Source organism: Stenella coeruleoalba, assembly GCF_951394435.1.
Source record: "Stenella coeruleoalba genome assembly, chromosome: 16".
NCBI classification, from domain to species: domain Eukaryota; kingdom Metazoa; phylum Chordata; class Mammalia; order Artiodactyla; family Delphinidae; genus Stenella; species Stenella coeruleoalba.
In genome coordinates, this window is record NC_137162.1 from 48,588,867 (window position 1) to 48,611,842 (window position 22,976).

The window sequence follows — 22,976 nt, forward strand, 5'->3', positions numbered from 1 at the left end:
TGCCTCAACTACTGTGAAAGAAATCTCAAGTTAGTTTTTAATAGGTAGCTTATTTTTCTGTGGCGTATCAGACCTTGGCTGTTTATCTCTGGACTATTTTCAAGTTGCTGTATTGTCAGAGACCCCTTCCTCTGTGGGTGGTGTCCTGCCATCTCTAGAGTATTGAAGAGTACAAATAGTAAGAACGGGAAGGGGAGGCAAAGAACCATCCCTAGAAGGCCAGGACCCAGAAGGTGTACCCTACTTTTTTGTTCATTCATTGACTAGAACCTGGTCATGTGCCCACACAAGTAGCAAGAGATGTTGGAAAATCAGGGCAAGCATACGTCCAGCTAAATAAGAGGAAAACGAAGGGAAGAATGAACATTCTCTATCTACCCATAGGTGTCTCAAGATATTTTCAGCTTCTCTTTTCGTGTTTCTAAATTTGATAAATCATCTCCCTAATACGACTGGTCCATTCTATATTTAGTGATATTTTTAGTTGTAAAACTGATGCTTATTTCAGCCGATTTTTCATCATGGCTCATTCTAGTATCTTTTTATTTAACAATTGTTGAATTGTAGGCTTAGTTGTATTAGTTTTCACAAAGGACCAAGTATTGGATTTTATGCTTTGTTACCTGGACTTTTTTAGAGCTTATGTTCAGGTTATGCTATTTCAAGGTGATATTCTGATGTGGCAATGCTCGCTTTTATAAAGTTTTATAATATTGATATAAATACTTTTGAAGTTAAAACAACTGAGTAGTAGGTGTATTGTTCTTCTTGTGGATAGGAATTGACAGTTTCTTCATAAAAATAGCAGCTGTATCTTTGAAAGGTTTATCTGTAGCACTTAATTGAATCAGGCAGAAAAGAAAGATTTTCAGCTCTACTTCTCCCGTATACCTTTGGATTATATTCTTTGCATAGTGCTCTATCTTAACATATTCTAAATGTCTAGTTCTTAGCAGTACAGACATTCTTGGTTTTAGTTTAGGGATAGCTGCAGTTTTTCCTCAAATAATTTAATGCCCTGAATATGTAACAAATTATGAAAATTTACTTTAAGGCTTTTTTGGTCATAGTTTAAGACAATTTGGGATTATATGATTATGCTTAAAAGAAAGTTCTAAAGAGCTAAAAGGTACCCTAATCTTTGTAAAACTTTCTTCCTCAAATTCCCTCTGCTTCTACTGCCCACCTTTAGGGGGAAAAAAAAAAAACTTAACAATTTTTTTAAAAAGCCAAATCCAGATTAATTTTCCCTTTTTGAATTGCCACTAAAGTACTGCACGTGTGTACAAACGCACGCACAGTGGTGCGTTGTGGCACTTTGCTTTTTCAGAACTCTTCTAGTTTTAGAACGTGCTGATTGAATTACTGGTGGGAGTGCAATTCAGTTATGACATCCTTGTGTGCGTAAGGCTGGATGAATTCTAATAGGCTTACTATATTTGTTCTCCTTTAGTACACAGTATACACAGTACTCTTTAAAACTCAGAAATACGTTTGGTACTGCTAAAAAATTCATATGGCTTAAGAGCGGTTATTCCAATTTTTTTCCCTTTTGAGAGCCAGCTCAATAAAGGATAACATAATACTGTAATTTCTTCTTAGCTTTTCATGAAGGAACTCTTCTTACCTCTGCTTTATAATTGTGATTTAATAAGCCAATCTGTTAACCACAGCCTTGGCATTAATGTAAAAACCAGTTTTTATCCATTGTTTTTGTAGATGCTGGATTCTCTCTCATGGATAAATGCTCTGTGGGTCTGTCACTGGCATATTTTTTCCTTAGCTGTAATACAGTGTTACATTTGAGGTTCTTGTTTGTCATGCCCCTGGAGAACTGAAAGAAGAGAATAGTATGTTTAAGATTACTAGGACTGAAATGTGCTACAATGATTGCAAATCTTTAGAATGTTAGAGTAGTCTTAAGAGCTTTCTGCTTTTTTTGTTCTAAGTATTCTTCCCATTACATTTCAGAGGAAACAGAATCCACAAATCTTTTAACACAGAAAAGTTAAGGAATCTGGTTAATATGTGCATCTGCTTTTTAAACCAGAAAAAAATGAACAAGAATTACAGATAAGCCTGGTGGTGTAATCAGAATGACCCAGTTAAAACTTAGCTAGGTTGCTAAATGATAGGAGTGATTTTCATTTTCCATGAAAAGTTGATTGCTATCTGGTATATTTGCAGATGCTGTACACAGTCACTTTCACTGAGTGACATTATGATGTGACATAGTAGTGTTGTATTGTTTCCATATACAATTCACTTAGGTGCATGTGGAACCGTTATACCATTTGGAATGATGTGAAGAGCTCAGAGTCGGTCAGTGTTGTCATAACTTAACCTCTGCCACCCCCCCACCCCATGTGTATGTATTAGCCACATCCAGATGTTATTTTTTATTTTAATTTTTAGATAGTAGGGTGTATCTTCATCTCCTGCTGCCGATGGTAAGCTCTATATTAACCTTGTAAAACTTTGAAATAATTAATAGTCGAGGAACAGTTCTCATTGGATTCACTTTCTTTTAGATTAATCATTAGCATTAAAATGGCAAAACCTTGTCAAAACTTTTAAAATAATAGTATTTACTAAGCTGCCTAGTTCAACAGAGTAAACAAAATGTTCATTGAATGTGTCTTTTGAATATAACTTATGCAGTTATTCTGTATACTTTTAAGCTTCAAAGCCTTTTCAAAGTTTTTTTTTATTGTGGTAGAAAACACAACATGAAGTCTACCCTCTTAGGAACATTTTAAGTGTACAGTATTGTTAACTGTAAGCACAGTATTGTGCCACAGATTTCTAGAATTTTTTCATCTTGCATGATCGGAACTCTATACCCATTGAATAGTAACTTCTTACTTCAGTCTCCCTCCAGCCCCTGGCAACCACCATTTCTGTTTTTATGAGTTTGACTAGATATCTCATAAGTGGAATCATACAGTTTTAAAGTCTTTCTGTGACTGGCTTATTTCATTTAGGGTAACATCCTGAAGGTTCATGTTGTAGCATATGATAGGATTTCCTTTTTCCTCTTTTATGGCTGAATAATATTCTGTTGTATGGATATGTAACATTTTCTCTGTTCATCTGTTGATGGATAGTTAGGTTGTTTCTACCTCTTTGTGAAAAATACTGCATTGAACATGGGAGTGCAAATATTTTTATGAGATCCTGCTCTTAATTCTTCTGAATAAATACCTGAAAGTGGGATTGCAGGATCATGTGGTAGTTCTACTTTTAATTATCTGAGGAACCTTCATGCTGTTTTCCATAATGGCTTCATTATTTAAATTCACACTAACACTGCATGAGGGTTCCAATTTCTCTGCATCCTTGTCAACACTTGTTATTTTCTGTTCTTTTGCTAGTGGCCATCCTAATGGGTGCGAGGTAATATTTCATTGTGATTTTGATTTGCATCTCTCTTATGATTAGTGATGTTGATCATCTTTTTGTATACCTATTGGCCATTTCTTCTTTGGGGAAATTTCTGTTCAAGTCCTTTGCCCATTTTTTAGTCAGGGTTTTTTGTTTTGTTTGTTTTTGCTGTTGACTTATAGGAGTTCCTTATATATTTTGGATAATAATCCCTTATCAGATATATGGTTTGCAAATATTTTCTTCCATTCCGTAGGTTGCATTTTTCTCTCTTGATTGTTTTCTTTGCTGTGCAGAAGCTTTTTATGATGTAGTCCTACCTGTCTATGTTTGCTTTTGTTGCTTGTGCTTCTTGGCAAGAAGTCATTGCCAAGACCAGTGTTACGTATTTTTTTCTCCCATGTTTTCTTCTAGGAGTTTGTAGCTCAGGTCTTATGTTTAAGTCTTTAATACATTTTAGTTGATTTTTGTGTATGGTATAAGATACGGGTCCAGTTTCATTCTTTTGCATGTGGATATCCAGTTTTCCGAGCACCATTTATTGAAGAGACTGTCTCCATTGGTGAAGATCATTTGACTATATATGGATTTATTCATAGGCGTTCTATTCTGTACTGTTGGTCTATATATTTGTCTTTATGTCAGTACCCTACTGTTTTGATTACTGTAGCTTTGTAATGTTTTGAAATCAGCAAGTGTGGGGCCTTTGGTTTTTTTGTTCTTTCTCAAGATTGTTTTGGCTATTCAGGGTCCTTTGGGATTCCATATGAAGTTTAGGTTCATTCTGTCTATTTCTGTAAAAATTATTACTGGGATTTTGACAGGAACTGCATTGAATTTGTAGATCACTTTGGGTAGTATGACCATTTTAAGAGTATTAAGTCATCTAATCCATGAACAAAGGATGTCTTTCCATTTCTTTGTGCCTTTATTTTCAACATTTTGTAGTTGTCAGTGTACAAATCTTTTGCCTCCTTGGTTAAGTTTATTCTTAAGTATTTTATTCTTTTTGATGTTACTGTGAATGGAATTTTCTTCATTTCCTCTTTCGATTGTTTTTTGTTAGTGTATAGAAATGCAGATGAGTTTTGTATCATACAGCTTTATTGAATACATTTATTTGTTCTCACAGGGTTTTTTTTTGATGGAATCTTTATGGTTTTCTATATACAAGATTATATATGTGAATAGAGAAAATTTTACTTCTTTCTTTCTGATTTGGATGCCTTTTATTTCTTTTTCTTGCCTAATTACTTCTGCTAGTATGTAGAATCAGTGAGCATCGGCATCCCTGCCTTGTTCCTGATCTTAGAGGAAAAGCTTTCAGTTTTTCATTGTTGAGTATGATGTTTTAAAATATGACCTCTATGTTGTGGCAATTTCCTTCTGTTCCTGTTGTTGAGTGATTTTTTCATGAAAGAGAGTTGAATTTTGTTAAATACTTTTTCTGCACCAATTGAGATGATTATGTGATTTTTGTCCTTCATTCTGTTAAGGTGGTGTATCACATTGGTTGGTTTTCATATGTTGAACCATCCTTACATCCCAGGGATACATCCTACATGGTTATGGTGTATGATCCTTTTAATGTGCTGTTGAATTTAGTTTTCTAGTGTTTTGTTGAGGATTTTTGCCTCTGTATTTATCAGGCATATCATTCAATTACTTTTGAGATGAATTAGAACAGTATATCCCAGTCTACTTCTTGTAATAATAGTATTTGTTAACAGAGTGTGTTCATGTCAGTTATCCCTTTTATTGCAGTCCACTGTTATGTGGGTAGACCATATACTCCAATTCTTTTTATGAAGATGCTGAACTCAGAATTGCACATCATCACATAATTATTATAACTTGAATTATCAGCAATAAAACTTGTATAGCACATATTGTTTCAGGCACTCTAATATGTGTTTTACATATATTCATTTAATCCTCACAACAACCCTTTACAGTCGGTACTGTTATTAACCCCATTTTACAGATGAGAAAGATGTTTAGTAACAGGCAGTAGTAGAGCTTACTATTTATCTGGACCATCTGGTTCCTGTGTCTCCTTTATAACTGTTAGGTATATATTGCCACTCACAATTAACTGGAAGGGGGTCTGTTTAATTTATATATAATTTTTGGTATTAATCTTTCTAAAATTTTTATTGGAGTATAGTTGATTTACAGTGTTAGTTTCAGATGTACAGCAAAGTGAATCAGTTATTCATATACATATATCCACTCTTTTTCAGATTCTTTTCCCATATAGGCCATTACAGAGTACTGAGTAGAGTTCCCTGTGCTATCTAGTAGATCCTTATTAGTTATCTGTTTTATATATAGTAGTGTGTATATGTCAGTCCCAATCTCCAGGGTCTGTTTAATTTAGAACGTTGACCTGACTGTGCTATATTGTTATCTGTGGAACCAGATAATCTTTTTGTTATCCAAAAGATGGTTTGTTACCTGAAATCAGTGCTTTTTAAAAATAAGTAAAGTGCTTAAGCCTTGAGGCACCTATTCCTTTCAAAAGTCTGTTATCTTCCTGAGCTTATGGCTGTGCTTTGGGGATTAGAGGTTGCTTAAATGAGGGATCTAACAGTTAGCAGGCATGTAGATTATATAGATAATGTTTGAGAGGAAAATAGTAAGGAATAGAGCTAGGTTTAAAAATTTATGTTCAGTCTGCTCTGTATGGTTGTGCCTTAGGGGGCCTGATCAAGTCATTGCATGAGTGCATAAATTGCTTTAGATTACTAATGCTGCATTACTTTATGCTAACCTGATATATAAGAATAATACGTTCATATACACAATACAAATGAGACTGCTTTATGTAAGTTTCACAGTAGATTCCTTTTAGCATTAAGATTTTCTGACAAATTTAATATGTGAGTCAGTTTAAACTTTATCTTTTGAAAAACCAGTTCTTTTGGAGCTTACACTGTTGTCTTTGTCACAGCATGGTTATTTTGAAGATCATATTTGTATAAAAAGATAGCTTTGTATGATGCTTAATTCCAATTATGTTACTTCACTGCAGCTAATAAGGGAAGATGGTTAATTTTTTAATGCAGATTTTTGGCCAGTCTTGAAGTATGTTTCTCTTGTACTCTTTTTTTTAATGTAGTACTGAAAGTATGAAGATCATTAATTACAGTATTAAAAACAAAAAATTTCTAATGAGATTATTTATTTGAAGTTTAAAGGACATAATTTAATATCACTTTTGTAAAGGATGGAGAAAATGTCAGTCTGTTTAATTAGTCCCCTTTTGAAAGTGAGGATTTGTTCCTTTTATACAGATTTAATCCTATGGATTTGATCATGCAGGCTCACAGTTATTTATCCTCAATTCTGAAATTCAACGTGTTAAAACTGAAAGTTTTTTTTCATTAAGCTTATAGTATATTGATTTGGCAGCAAACTAATCTGAACTGGGGTGGGGCAATTTACATCTTTATCCCACCCGGTGTGAATTTTTATACATTTGCATGTATTTTAGTATATAGTACTGCTTTAGATTCCAGTGTGTTATGTAATATGTTATACATACCATAGTTACCTTTATAAAACCTGAAAACTTGAATAACGGCACTCATCTGGCCTCACCAGTTTCACTTAAATGAATAAGGACTTTTATCCCTTGTCATAACCTGCCTTATTTTCCGTGTTAGAAGAACGTGGGGCATGAATCAGCAGTTACGAGGAATAAAGAACAGGTTGAATTTAACTATATTGATTAGTTAATATAATTATAAGTTAATATAAGCCTGGCAAGAGGTTTAATTGCTTTTCTTGGTTGGTAATGACTGTCCGGAACACTGATTGTTGATTTTGTGTCAGAATAGCACTGTGACTCCATGTCTGCCATCGGCATGGGAGCGTGGTGGGAGTATAAGCCAGATATTGTTTATCCTGCTCTGTCTAGGATATATATTTATGTATTTAAATTACTCTATATGATTTTTAGTTTTAGTTTTAAAATGAGGTAATTTTATAAGGATGCAAAGTAAGATGGAAACAGTTGATCTTTTTCTCATTTCTCTAGTCTCCTACAAAAGCTGTATATAATGCCAGGCATTGGAATCATCCAGATTCAGAAGAACTACCTGGGCCACCAGCAGTAAAACCTCAGAGTGTCACAGTAAGTGAACTGTACTTTTTGATTTCATGTTTGTGTAATGAATTTTAAATTAAACAGTTGCTATCTTCATTCATAATTTGAAAGTCTCTGGCTTTTCTGTTTAACAGTTTATTTTCAACTTCCTCACTAAAATTTAGTGGCTTTAGTTTAACTCATTGGAAAAGTAAGGATTGTGGACAGGATAACAGAAATTCTGGTGTTGCTCGGTTATAAATGAAAGCCTTAAAAAATATTGGACTACTTTTTCACTCCTGACATTTTATGGAATTATAGTATTTAGTGTTTAAGGGTAAATTATTTGAAGTTTTTATTAACTGTTAAGAGCTATATTATAAATTACATATTTCAAGTTTGTATTAATGATTAAAAGCTATATTATAAATTATATCCTACATTGATCTTAAAGTGTCTTTGAGTGATTAATTTGTTTTTCAGAGCAGAACTTTTTCCTGCATTCCAGTAATACCTTTCAATTCAAAACACATTTGAAAAAGATTCTTATCAAATTACTTTTTTCAGAATAACTGGTAGGACCATGCATTAATACTTACAGATTAATGGTGACACCTCAGTCATCTGGAGCTATCAAGGAATGGGTTCTTTATAGACAACAACAAAAAATAGGGATAGAGATCATTCTAAAATGTAATGTACAGTTCCATGTCTTCTTGACATATTAAACTTCTTTCACTAGTATTAAACCATTATTGTGTATATTAGTAATTATATACCATGCTCTTATTATGGCTTTTTCCCCCTACCCCAAACTATGGACTCCTGTACTTAAAAAATTCTTTTGTCTATCTATTGTAGTTTTCCTGTCTGTCCTGAGCTGCTTATCAATGCTATTTATGTATGTAATGGTGGTTCTTTATTCCTTGTAATGGTCCTGGAGATGATAACAAATTGTATGAAATGTAAAGTTAAAAAGACCAGAATAACTTCCTGAGTGGTTCTTTTGTGAATAAAACACATATGAGTCTTATCTTATAGTGCATGGAATTTTAAAGTATCCCTTGTGACCTTTCAGAGGCCTCCTCCTACCTTTGAGGGGGAGAATAGGGGTTTTATTACTCTTAAGCTAAATTTGCCAAGTAGATGAGATGTTACTATTTTTATATATTTATTTAGAACAACTAATTTAATACCTTTATTAATAGGTGAGGCTGTCTTCAAAGGAGCAAAATCAAAAAGATGATGGAGTTTTTAAGGCTCCTGCACCACCACCCAAAGTGATAAAAACTGTGACAATACCTACTCAGCCCTACCAAGATATAGTTACTGCACTGAAATGCAGAAAAGAAGACAAAGAAGTAAGCAGCCATATACAGTTTTACTGCACGTGGATAGAATTTCGTATGTAATTTAGCCTTTTAATATCTTGAACACATATCAGTATACTGATACTCAGTTTTGAACCACAAACTTATCTTGTCCTACTACTACCCATGTTTTTAAAACATTTCTTTTGGTTGCCATCTAATAAACTATTTTATACACTTTTAAATAAAGCATAGCAAGTGCTTTAAATATTTAAATATGCTACTTCATAGTTACAAAAGAGGTGGACATATTTTTTTCTTGGCAGTTGTATACTGTTGTTCAGCACGTGAAGCACTTCAATGATGTGGTGGAATTTGGTGAAAATCAAGAGTTCACTGATGACATTGAGTACTTGTTAAGTGGCTTAAAGAGCACTCAGCCTCTAAACACACGTTGCCTTAGGTAAGATCTTATTTTTATATTTGAAAATTGTGTGCATGCTTTCTCATTAAAATTTTCTAGCTCATTAGAGCCAAACATTTGTGATTTTTTCTTATCATAGGTGTAGGTTATAGCCAGTGATGTTAAAATGTGATTGATTTCTTTTAAGGGACTTGATTCTACATGCACAAAGGAAAGTTGGATGATACAGCATTTTAGCACAGCATAGGCTTCAGTTTCCAGATGCTTAAAAGAGTGTTATGCCAAAGAATCTTTTAAGTACTTTTAGCCCCAGATTTTACACATGCAAGTGATAGATTTGATTTAATTTAAGCATGTTTTGATTTGGATCATCTTTTACATACTGTAATGGATTGAATATTTTGGTTTGATTGAGTTATCCAGTCATTTGGAATATGTCCAATTAGATATTTATAATCTTTATGGATCAGAAGCATTTTGAAAGGTAGCTGAGATTTTTTGCTTTTCATTTAATGGTAGTAGTAATGTAAGGAAAACACTGAAGATGATCATGGGTTATTCATATTTTTTATATAGCATACCTAATCACATCAGTAAATTTTTAATAACTTGTTTTGCCCGTGTTTTTAATATTGTGATCTGCATGGGCAATGCTTTGACACACATACACCCCCACCCCTGAGCACCCTTTTGCTTATTTTGGTATTACGCAAATAAAAAAACTTCAGCCCCCTTAACCTAGTCTATTTTCTTCTAGTGTTATTAGCTTGGCTACTAAATGTGCCATGCCCAGTTTTCGAATGCACCTGAGAGCACATGGAATGGTAGCAATGGTCTTTAAAACCTTGGATGATTCCCAGCATCATCAGGTATTTAAGTTTCTGGGATTGAGAAGCATTATTTTAGAATTCTAGTTTATTTGGCTACTGAGAAATACCTTCAGGAGTTCCCTGGTGGTCCAGTGCTTAGGACGCTGAGCTTCCAATGCCAGGGGCCTGGGTTCGATCCCTGGTCAGGGAACTAAGATCCCATAAGCTGTGTGGCATGACCAAAATAGGAAAAAAAACCAACCTTCATTGGATATTCATCTGTAAATATTTCTCATTATGGGTTGAGTTAGTTTTATGTGCTAAATATTTAGAGCTTAATGCCAGAATTCTTGCTTAATAAATCATTTAAGATTATCTTCTCATGACATTTTTCCTCCTTAACTTGTCAGTATATCCTATTAACCATTATATAACATACCATACCATACCATACTGGATACTGTAGCTAACATACCATGCCATACTGGATATTTAATTCTGTAAGTACTGATTTCCTCAAATCAGAAGGTACTGGAAAAAAAATCTTTTACTAGTTTTTGATAATAATAGCATGAAAAAAAAGTTTTGATACTAATTTTTTTTTAGCATTCTGTCTGGATGTTGAATCCCACTGTGAAATGGAATCATATCCTCATTTTCATTATGACTGACACTTAAAAATAAAGCGTATTTACATATAAAAATCGGGTTTAACATTTTCAAAGTTAGAAAAAAATCATTATTAATCATCAATAGTGATATTTTGAGATGGCTTTATTATATTTTTGTTCAGGGAAATTATGTTCCAAGTGCAGATTAGGTGACATAATCTAATATTGAGTCTTCTGAAACTGAAATCAGTATACTTAACCCCGAGTGAGGATAACTCCATTACCAAGTTGTAGCAGGTACAAAACAATGAGGGAGAAGAGAACTAAGAATTAATTTGCTTTCTTATGCAGTTATGAGAGGACCAAGGCATTAATATGTGTTCTTAGGGGCAGTGGATCTCCTAAGTCCTGTACTGTGGCATCCTTATTTCCAAATATATTTTGCTGTGTAAGCGTTTAATTAGTCACCTAGTCTGAATTTTGGGGATTCAAAGTTTAAATCTTTAGATAGTTAATTGTGTTTCTGTGCATTGAAATAAGTGTAAGATCAACTATACTTCAATAAAAATAAATACATATGTAGGAGGGAAAAAAAGTAATATCTCAAATGTTGGAATATTCAAACATAGACCTCTTTGTTATATTAATGCTTACCTATATCACCTTCAGTACTTGTAGATTTTATTATAAGCAGAGTGTGCTAACTACCAGATCTGAATGATTTTGAGAGCACATTATATTAATGATTTTAAAAAAATTACTTGGTTCAACCAGACCTGATAGGTTTATTTTAAAGAAATGAGTCTAAATATGTTTATTTGAGCATCCTAGTTTTATGTATTGACACAAACCCAGCTGTGTTTATTTTTACAAGAAAAAAATAAGTTTCTGATACAGATTTTAAAACACATTTACATTATTGATTTTGTTTTTGTTTTTTTTATTTTTTGGATGTGTTGGGTCTTCGTTGCTGCGCTTGGGCTTTCTGTAATTGCGGCGAGCGGGGGCTTCTCTTCTTTGCGGCGCGTGGGCTTCTCATTTGCGGTGGCTTCTCTTGTTGTGGAGCATGGGCTGTAGGCGCGCGGGCTTCAGTAGTTATGCACAGGCTCAGTAGTTGTGGCACACGGGCTTAGTTGCTCTGCGGCATGTGGGATCTTCCCAGACCAGGGCTCGAACCCGTGTGCCCTACACTGGCAGGCGGATTCTTAACCACTGCGCCACTAGTGAAGTCCCTACATTATTGATTTTAAATGGAAATTTGACTTTACTGTATCATAAAGGACAAAGAGTGAAGTGTATTGTAAAATAGGATTATATATCTGAAAAAAAGGTTTTGTAAACTCTTCATTTAGCACAGAATGGCCAAAAACATGTAATTCCACTTAAATGCTTCTAGCTGTGGCGCGTTCATATAGGGAAAGTCTGTAGAAAGGAAAATCTTAAGCAGTGGTGCTTTATTTATGTATTTATTTAATTCACATTTCCCTAGAATATTTTAAGAGTGAGGTTTTCACTGAATAAAACATTTTCAAGGTTTCCAACATATGAACAAATGTCAAAATAGTCTTGTTTCCTGAAATTGTCACTAATTGCTTACATTAACTTTTTTTTTTTTTTTTTTTTTGCGGGGGGTCCGTTGAAGAATCTGTCCCTTTGTACAGCTGCCCTCATGTACATACTGAGTAGAGATCGTTTGAACATGGATCTTGATAGAGCTAGCCTAGATCTAATGATTCGACTTCTAGAACTGGAACAAGATGCTTCTTCAGCTAAGCTGCTGAATGAAAAAGACATGAACAAAATAAAAGAAAAAATTCGAAGGCTCTGTGAAACTGTACACAACAAGCACCTTGATCTAGAAAATATAACGGTGGGTTCCTTCCTTCTATTGTAAAATGAAAATTACTTTCAGAAAGTTTTTAATTTGTCACAGCAGCTGTATGACTTTGGACAAATCATTTAACCTCTTGGTTTACAATTTGGCAAATTCTTCTAAGGTTTAGCTCTGAGCATAATTCTGTTCCCTGCCTGAAATTCCTAAACTTGGCCCATTGGTATTTAGATTTCTTTTCCCAGTAAATTTTTTATTGTGTTTTGCCTAATCCTTCCCTTTTGAAAAAAATTTTTTTCCAGCGTAGAAACTACATTTAGGCTATTAGGAACTTCAGTTTTTAACCCTCTGTGGGTTTCAGGAATAAAGATTTAAAGGATCTTCAGAAAGAACCAGTTTCAATGAGCATTCATTTATTCCATAGTATCTTACGATGTCTGATTAACTGCTGCAAGGCACCAAGACTCGGAAGATTCCTAGGCACCTGCCCTTCTGTCAAGCAGTGTCCTTCATACTCAGGGTCATGGCCATGGCTACCCTTATGCTCAATACAACTCCCTAAGTTCAAGATGACTATGTTGCCTTTGGTTGATTTTAGTTCTACTTTCCTCTGGCTTTTTTTAACTTGTAGAATCCCCAAAGACTAGTAGGCCAGTAGAAGATGAATTGGCCTTGTCGTTTTGAAAAAATAAGATTATTTATATATACCTGACTTTCAGATATTTCCAACATCTGAACTATATAAACATTGATTTTTCGACTGCCCACTAAACTGACAACTGAAGACATTTGCCTCAGAAAATTACAGAATGCTTTGTGCTACCCACATATGAACTTAGGGTTATTGCTCTGTTTAGTTAAGGTAGAGTAGGGAATAGATTCAGGTAGAGTGGAGGGTTGAGGGGTAAAGCAAGTTAACATTAAAAAGCAGGATACAAAATTGACACGTATTCAGTACTTTCACTTATTAAAATTAGAAAATAGCTGTTATGTTCAAAGTGTGGCTAAACAATCTTTCTACCTCACCAAACTATTTGTATACTGCTTTTAAAATATATTCATAATTTTTATTTACTTTTAACAATTTTACAACATATACTAATTTTTAATGCTATAAAATAAATTTGAGCCTATAATTTTTATTTGCATAATGGAATAAATACAGCTTTTAAAAATTATTATTATTAGTTCATCTCCCATATTATTGAACATTCAGATTCTTTCCAGGCATTCGCTCTTAAATAACATGATGGGAAACTTGTTCATTGAATTTTCTCCATCTTTTGTGGAATTTATTAGGATGGTAAACACCAGATAATAACTTTGTTATACTGTGTTAAGTAGTTAACTCACATGATTAAAACCAGAACACACAGTTGCTAATATTAGGATGCCTGCCTCCCCCCACCCCAACTTCAGCTATTCTTGGATATTGTGTTTGTTTTAAATTTTAACAGTAGAATTGTTTCATACAGTGACTATCTCCTACACATTAATTTTGTTTGTTTCGTTAATTGCTCAACCTCTTCCTTGAAATACATTGCTTCTCCTGATGTGCCATGGAAAGATACTTTAAAACATTAATATTATAATATTAAAATATAATTCAAATAACTGAGAGCTCACAATTGCTGAATAGCATTCTGATTAGTGATTTGGTTGTGCTTTAATGCTTTGAGGACTATTCCAGTTTCAAATAAAATGTTTGAATTGTAGGCTATTACTAGCTTATTATATACTGAATATAGCCTAAAATATCAAACAGTCCTTTTTATGCCTATAGAAACAGTCAAGTCCCTTTTTTGCATAAAATCTTATGAGTCTTTGCTATATTAACATCAAATCTTCCTAAGCAAAGAAAGCCTCATTAGTCTTCAGTTTCACTTCTGTGACTCATGTGCTAACCTGCCTGTACCGATCTCATTACATTACTCTTTCAGGGACTTAGAATGAGAATTGAGCAAAATTTAATTTGTTTTTGTAGTGTTGAATTCTAGTTATATATTTGTCACCTTGGATATCAACCTTGTTCTTTTTAAAGTATAGAGTAAAATCTATAAGGTACAGAATAAAATCTCTTCTAAATCAGTAATAGGAAGATTTTCACTGATAAGGTCTGTTTTTTGCATTTCTGAATATCTATTTTATATGCAGTTCCAAATAGGCCAGGAAGACTTAATGTAAACTTGGATCTTTCAAAGGAAAAAGCTTTGGGAAGATACCCAGGTCTTTTCAGCCTTGTTAACTAAAGCATTTCTTTTGTTACACTAACGTTCCTTTATTGCAGCAGGAACCAAATTGCCCATTGTTGGTGGGTGGTTTTATGTTTTTTAAAAGAAATACAATAAAAAGTAAGATTAATAATTAAAGGCAAATAAAGAGAAGGAAAAACCGAAACTGGTTTATAAATATGGCTCTGACTGTTCTATGCTTCCTCTAGTGGTAGTCCTGAATCATTATTTATATATAATTTTGTCATGGTGGCCACATTATGTATATCGAAGCTGCTAATAACCCTGTAGTATAAAGTTTAAAACTGGTGAATCTGAAACCCTAAAAGTAACAAAGGATTTTTGTTCAGAATAGATAAGAAAATGTATAGAACAACAGGAAAAAGACAAGCAACTTTGCAAGAAAATAAGGAAAGAATATTTGACGGGACTTAACAGTAGAAGAAATACAGTTAACTGATAAATATGTGAATACAAGCTCATTTGCTATAATTAGAAAAATGCAAAGTAAAGCAATAAGATACCAGTTTTTACCAACAGACAAAAATTTAGACACACCCACACCTTGTTCCTAGAGTATTACTTTTTACAGCCTTTGTGGTAAATTAATCCAACATATTGATTTGCAGTTAAAATACATGTACCCTTCAATTTGCCCTTGAGTCTTTGTATGATGGTACCAGTATATATTTTATTGAACTGGCAAGTGATAGACTACTTTAAATAATGGATTTTCTCTGAAAACAACCCAATGGTTAAAAACATTTCTTCAGCTTAAGAATTTAAATGTTTAATTTTATTTAAAAAAGCATTTTCTGTATTACTGTGGGCTGGTAGCATGCAGTATGCGTTTTAAAAAAAGCAGTCTCTAGAAGTGTTGCCTCAGAGTTATTGCTAAGAGTCAGTATTCATTAATGGTGCTTTTGATTTTCAGACTGGGCATTTAGCTATGGAGACATTACTGTCCCTTACTTCTAAACGAGCCGGAGACTGGTTTAAAGAAGAACTACGGCTTTTGGGTGGTCTGGATCATATTGTAGATAAAGGTATGATATACACACACGTATAACATTTTTATATATTATTTGAAGCCTGCGGAAAATATTCTATTTACATACTTCAAAGAATAATTGCATCAGTTTGAAAAGGTCTGTTCCTTTTCGTAGCATCTTGAAAATCTCTTAACTTTTAAAGGAAAGGCCATTAACAGTTTGATATTGGGGAATTATGGAAATAAAATAATTATAATAAATCAGATTTTCGTAAATTTCAGCATCTCACACTATAAAACTTAGAATAAACAGTGTTCGGAGAGGTTCCAGCATATTCATAGCATGTGTACAGATGGCTTTTAATGTTAGTAAAGGGGGTAAGTATTGAAGTGGTGAGACATGCTAATTTATGTCCATTTCTTTTCTCCTAGTGAAAGAATGTGTGGATCATTTAAGTAAAGATGAAGATGAAGAGAAACTAGTAGCCTCATTATGGGGAGCAGAGAGATGTTTACGAGTCTTAGAAAGTGTAAGTATGGACAACTATTTGGAGAAAATTATTTAATCTTAAATGTGACTCTGTATGTGAGACTGTCATAGTTTATATTACATATCCCTAGAGTTTCACTTTTGTTAATCCAAATTGAAATTGTAACTGTAATGCAGTCTATTTGTTCGTTGACTTTTATGAATGACTTAACCCAGTTCAGTGTAGATTAGAATTTATTCTGCCGGTGAATTTCAGGATGCATAGACTGTGTGTTGACCAGATTGGATTAGCTAGGTACTTTATGAAACATCTATGGGAAAATAATCTAGTGTGAATGAAAAGTTCCTGGCACAGATGAAATTGTTCCTTTTCTAGAGTGTCAGGTACATTTGATAAACAGATCTAATTTTTTAAAATTCTAAATGAATCTACTTAAGTAGTTTAAAATATTAGTTTATTAAGTTAGTGATTGCTCTTTTCTGACATTTAAAGTGCTTGGTAGTTCATTACAGTGAATGTATAGTACGGAATATATTAATTATGAGCAAGCAATTATAAGAGTGGTGTTTACATTCTGTAAAAAAGCTATAGCTCTATTATTTTAAATTTAGAACATGTGGGTTGTTATTCCCTTAGATGACAAGGGCTAATTATGCCTCATCTTTATGTCTTTTAGAGCACTGTGTGTTGTGTGTGAATGAATGAATGTTATGGATTGCCACAAAACTTCAAAATTTTCCCTTTTAGGTAACGGTGCATAATCCAGAGAATCAAAGCTACTTGATAGCATATAAAGATTCACAACTCATTGTTTCATCAGCTAAGTAAGTTTTTCTGAAATGTCATGCTATTTATTTAAAGCATTTGGATTGACCATAAAGGAAGTGCCATTGTATCACCTTCCTCCATAAAGTACTTCTTTCTGTCAAGTTCTGTGAACCAGAAGTGGTGCAGTATAGTACAAAAGTTAGAGGAGTACAGATTCTGAAGCCAGAATAACTTGAGTTTGGATCCCAGCTTCAGAACTTCAGCCCTATAACCTTGGGCAAGAATACTTACAGGTTCGTCAGAAGGGGGGTAATAATTGTATCTACCCACCCAAGGTTGTTGTTGCAATAAAAAGAATTAGTATATGTTAATGTATCTTAAATTATATATGATATATATTTTAAATAATATTTTAATTCTAAAAATTTTTAAACTATCTTTTGTATATTGTATATAATATATATTATATACAATATATATTAAGGAGTTTTTATATATATATGTAAAGTCTAGAACAATGCTTGGCATATAGTAAGCACTAAGCATTAGTCCTTATTTTTATTGTAAATGAAGTTTACTAGCTGCCTTCTACTGTTTATTTATACCTGTTTCCCCAGATCTATATGTAGCTTCCTCCATTTCACACTCTCCACCCAACTTTCTTGACATTAGGCTAATGCTGTCACTCAGTGTGTGTAAAATTTCCAAGTATGTCTCCAGTCCTGGTTCTAGCTTATTACAGCAGCTTCTTCCTAATATGTCTATTTTAGTTTTTGATACCTCTGCCCTGGTACTCTGGCCTCTAGCCTCTCCAACATAATACCACAGGGGTTTAACTTGCCCCAGATTTCTGTCTTGTAAAAATAATCCCAAACTCCTAATCTCTGTGATCCCTTGTCTTTGGATGTATGTTCAAAGTCCTTAGTAGAGTATCAAAGGTCCACTACAGCCTGACTCAAGTTTATCTGTTTTTTAAGTTCTTATTTTGGAGAATTTCAAACAGAGACAAAAGTAGACAATAGTTTGATAAACCCCAGTGTACACTTCATGCAGCTTGAATAATCATCAAACATTGGCCAGTCTTGTTTCCATGTATAACCCTATCCATTCCCCCCTCTACATTATTTTGGAGCAAATTACAGATTTCATCCATAAATACTTGAGTATATAATCTCTAAAAGAGGACTCTAAAAAATATAACCACAATACCATTTTCATCTCTTAAAAATTATTAATTGCTTAATATTATCATAAATCCAGTCAGTATTCAAATTTCCCATAGTCTCAAATTTCTAATAGTCTCTAGTTCCCAATAGACTTGTTTTTAATCTGTAGGTTTCCCCTCCATCTCTTTAAATTTTGTATCACAGTTAGTATCCTTAAGGCATGTGTTGTTGTTTTGTTACCATGTTTTACCCTCCCTCACCAAAGAGTATTCTTGCAAGTTAAATCTATTTCGTATTTTTAAAACGTCTCCTGTATACTTCATGACCCCTGACAAATGGACTTCTAAAAGGAGGTTAGGAACCTTTGCGATTAGGAACTTGTGTCAGATGTCTTAGAAGTGGCAGTAGACGTCAGAATTGGATGTTTGTGAAAGACTTTTTGAAACTTTCAGTAGAACCCTGATAAATGCAGGGATAGCATATTGAACGATTAAATGGTATACCCTTACTGTTCTCCCCTCACCTCCCAACAGATTTAGCTCAGTGCTACTTAAGGCAGTTAACAGTAACGGCATGGTAATTCTGGCGAACATCCTCAAACATCTAAACAAATTATTTTAGGTTAGACACGAACACCTTCCTCACTAGAGGGTGTGTTTTAAGGAGCAGCTAGAGGGGGATTAGATATAGTACAGTTTTCTTTAAGGGTTTTGTGTGGTATATAATACATGAAGAATCAACTGACAGAGTCAGCTTACCTCATTCTCTCATAGACTTTTTTAAGTTAATGGACTTAGTGATTTAAAGAGAGTCTTGAGAAATACTAGACCCACTTAAAAATTACATTTCCTTGTTATTTTGGGTAGCATCTTGAGAGTCCTTGGATGTATCTGGTACCCTTGTATGTCTGCCAGGAGACATGTCAGTTAAATGACCTCATGTTAAAAAAAATGATTTGCTCTGATGTTTATGAAGTATTTAACATCCATTTACATAAGGTTATTATGCAATGTTAATATAAATAATATACTTTACTTGCTAAGAGCTTACATTCTAAAGGAAAAACATTAAATCAAATTCAGAAGTGTCCAGTGTTAGCTTTTAAAGGTTTTACCTTGTTTGGAGTGGGGTAGTGGTAGTTCTGTTATGTTGGAGAGATTGGTAAAATGGGGGACAGCTGTAGGTAGTATAGTTATAAACTTCTGCATTGACTTCATAATTTTAACTTTGCTTAGAAAAATTTATATTATCAGGTTTTCCCAAAATAAAATTGAGCACCTGGTGTGATATCAGACATGTTTGGTACATGACTGGATAGCTGATATAACTTTTGGGGTAGAAAAAAATTAATTTGGCAGCATTTATGACAGATTTATCTTTTTTCTTTGTATGTTTTAAAAATATTTATTTACTTATTTATTGGCTGCGTCGGGTCATAGTACTGGCACGCAGGATCTTTAGTTGCCGCATGCATGTGGGATCTAGTTCCCCGACCAGGGATTGAACCTGGGCCCCCTGCATTGGGAGCACGGAGTCTTACCCACTGGACCACCAGGGTGGTCCTTATGACAGATTTAAAACATTAAGGTCGAAGTAGGTAGAAATTCTTAGTGTAACTATTTTAGTTTAGCATAATAGTCTGTATTTTGTCTTCTCTTCAAGAGCATTACAGCATTGTGAAGAATTGATTAAGCAGTATAACCGTGCTGAGAACAGTATATGCTTACCTGACAGTAAGCCTCTGCCTCACCAGAATGTAACTAATCACGTGGGCAAAGCAGTGGAAGACTGCATGAGAGCCATCATTGGGGTGTTACTCAATTTAACTAATGATAATGGTAAGTCATATTTTCTACATATATTCTCAATGATAGATTGTATTACATGTTTAAGAAAGTTAATCCCCCCCCTTTTTTTTTTTACTCTTTTGTTTGTTTATTTTGGCTGTGTTGTCTTTGTTGTTGTGCATGGGCTCTCTCTAGTTGCGGTGAGCACGGGCTACGCTTGGTTGCAGTGTGTGGGCTTCTCATTGTGGTGGCCTCCCTCGTTGTGGAGCATGGGCTCCAGGTGTGCAGGCCTCAGTAGCTATGGTATGTGGGCTCAGCAGTTGTGGCTTGCGGGCTCTAGAGCACAGGCTTAGCACTTGTGGCACACGGGCTTAGTTGCTCTGCGGCATGTGGGATCTTCCTGGACCAGGGCTCGAACCCGTGTCCTCTGCATTGGCAGGCGGATTCCCAACCACTGTGCCACCAGGGAAGCCTCTCCCTTGTTTCTTGTCTTGATGTAGTGATTTTTAAATTGCCATCATGTAATTCACTTATTCATGTATAGATTTAACTGCTTTTAGGAGTTGATATTTTTAGAACCAGCTTGGTAGCTTGGCTCAGAAATATTATAATCAACGATGTATTTTAATAAAGGAATAGCTATACTTTTTTTTCAAGATACATGTTTTTAACTTTTAATATTCATGTTAATAAGTATTGGTTGTCATAAAGAATCAGTAACAATTTTCATACTCTTCCCATTCTCCATTTTAGAATGGGGCAGCACCAAAACAGGAGAACAGGATGGCTTGATTGGCACAGCGATGAACTGTGTGCTTCAGGTTCCAAAGTACCTACCTCAGGAGCAGAGATTTGATATTCGAGTGCTGGTGAGTTGAAGTGTGACTGTTTCAGAAATGAGTACTTGATCTATTAAGATAAAAACTTCATCTTAGTTTTGGATTTAAGAACCAGCTGTTTAATATGTTGTGGGTTTCAATTGATTCCTTATGAATATACCTCTTATTGTACAAAAGAGAGCTATGAAGGGCCCTGTGTAAAAATAAAAAGTATAAGAACTAAAAGTGGTGACTTTTAAAAGTGGTGAAATCTTTGTTTGGGAAGATCATATACTGGTTTTTAACCACTTTGTAGATGGTAGAGCACTGATTAGTTTTCTGGCTGCCAGTAAGAGTTATGTATATTGTGTTCATTTGCTTTTAATTCTTCCCTGTGGTAACATGCATGTTTTAATTTTTATAGGGTTTAGGTCTACTGATAAATCTAGTGGAGTATAGTGCTCGGAATCGGCACTGTCTTGTCAACATGGAAACATCGTGTTCTTTTGATTCTTCCTTCTGTAGTGGAGAAGGAGATGATAGTTTAAGGATAGCTGGACAAGTTCACGCAGTTCAGGCGTTAGTGCAGGTAAGCAACAATTTAAAACCTAACACTTTCAGTTTGTTGCATCTGTCCAATTTCTTGATCAGTTGCATCTTCTCTCTCCCCCCTACCTCCCCTCTCCCTTTCTCTAACTCTCACCAGTTCTGTGAGAGGTACACTGGGTTAGAATGTATACCATTACTTCTCTGCTGACTGTTTTCAACTACTATAATCACTTGTTAGACATTGTTAGCAAAAAGCAGAAACAAGGCATATTTGTTTATGAATCAAGGTAGATGATTAACAACAAATTAGGAATTAAGTTCTAGCGCTATCCTGGTTCAAGTCCTCCAGCATTTACTTACTGGTCTGATCTGTGCAACTAAATATTGGGACGTACTTTTCAAAGTATAATTTCCTGGCTTAGGAATTGTGTCAGAATATGTGTTTTAAAATTGATGTCTCCAACTCGCTCCACCCCAAAAACCGAACACTCCCTCTCCCCTCTATTTATACTCCCCCCCAAACCGTATGTGAGTTTTTGTTTTTTGACAATGCTGGGCATTACAGTTTTTACTTTTTGCCAGTTCCTAGCTACCTTTGTAATTTTCTTAAATGACAATTTGTACATGTTCACAAGTGATAGAGAACCATTCTTTTCATTTTTTTCTGAAGCCTTTGCTAACCTTTAATCCTTTCGGCCTTTTTGAAACTAGAAGTGCTTGAACTGTGTCTTGAGGTAATCTTCAACAACTTGGATCTTTTCCTGAGTCATAACTAGAAGCCCAACATTTCAAACATTTTGATCTCAGGACTTCTCTATACTCCTAACAATTATTGGGAACTCCAAAGAACTTTTGTTTATGTGTGCTTTATCTATTGATATTTACTAAATTAGAAATCAAAACAGAGAAAAGTGTAAAATACAGGCACTCATTCTATTAACCACTGGAGCAATAACATAATCACATAGCATGTAGATTCTGGAACACTCCACCATACAGTCATGAGAGAATAAAAGAAGTCGGTTGACCTTTTAATACTCTTATGAATGCAGTTTTGACTTCACCGACTCCCTGAAAGGATCTTGCGTTCCCCTAGGGATCCTTGAACCCAATTTTAAGAAATATTGCTTTATATAAAGCTTAAATTTTATTTTCTTAAGGGTATTAAAGTTTACATACCACTCTTGTATATACTCAGCAAGTTTTTGAGATCTACCTGGCATTTAGTTTTCAGGTAGTTGTCATTAGTAACTTGGGATTTTCTCCAAATTGTATCAGCAAATATATGAAATGCTTTCTGTACATTCAACACTGTATCAGCACAGGGAAGTAAGTGAAGGCAAAAGATTTTAGTGTGTGTTCCCTTTCAGACTTTTTGGTGTATACTTCCATTGACAATTGTACTTCCATTGTTTGTTTTTAATTGAAGTATAGTTGATTTAAAACGTTGTGTTAATTTCTGCTGTACAGAAGAGTGACTCAGTTACACATATACATTCTTTTTCATATTCTTTTCCATTATGGTTTATCCCAGAACACTGACTGTAGTTCCCTGTCCTGTACAGTAGGACCTGTTGTCCGCCCATTCTATATGTAATAGTTTGCATCTACTAACCGTAAACTCCCAGTCCATCCCTCCCCCACTCCCCTCCCCCTTGGCAACAAATCTGTCGCTGTATCTGTGGGTCTGTTTCTGCTTTGTAGATAGGTTCATTT

General features: G+C 34.4%; 1 protein-coding gene across 2 annotated transcripts in view; it reads left to right on the plus strand.

Moving 5' to 3' along the window:
* The window catches only part of WAPL (WAPL cohesin release factor), a 77,860-nt gene that overhangs the window by 45,697 nt on the left and 9,187 nt on the right, over positions 1 to 22,976 (plus strand). For both annotated transcript variants that reach the window (XM_079899405.1, XM_079899406.1), the window contains exons 5-15: positions 7,427 to 7,522; positions 8,683 to 8,835; positions 9,111 to 9,247; positions 9,966 to 10,077; positions 12,271 to 12,498; positions 15,625 to 15,736; positions 16,114 to 16,211; positions 16,920 to 16,996; positions 19,769 to 19,944; positions 20,647 to 20,762; positions 21,136 to 21,300. In XM_079899405.1, the coding sequence (XP_079755531.1) occupies positions 7,427 to 7,522; positions 8,683 to 8,835; positions 9,111 to 9,247; positions 9,966 to 10,077; positions 12,271 to 12,498; positions 15,625 to 15,736; positions 16,114 to 16,211; positions 16,920 to 16,996; positions 19,769 to 19,944; positions 20,647 to 20,762; positions 21,136 to 21,300 (1,470 nt within the window). The remainder of the gene's footprint in view (positions 1 to 7,426; positions 7,523 to 8,682; positions 8,836 to 9,110; positions 9,248 to 9,965; positions 10,078 to 12,270; positions 12,499 to 15,624; positions 15,737 to 16,113; positions 16,212 to 16,919; positions 16,997 to 19,768; positions 19,945 to 20,646; positions 20,763 to 21,135; positions 21,301 to 22,976) is intronic.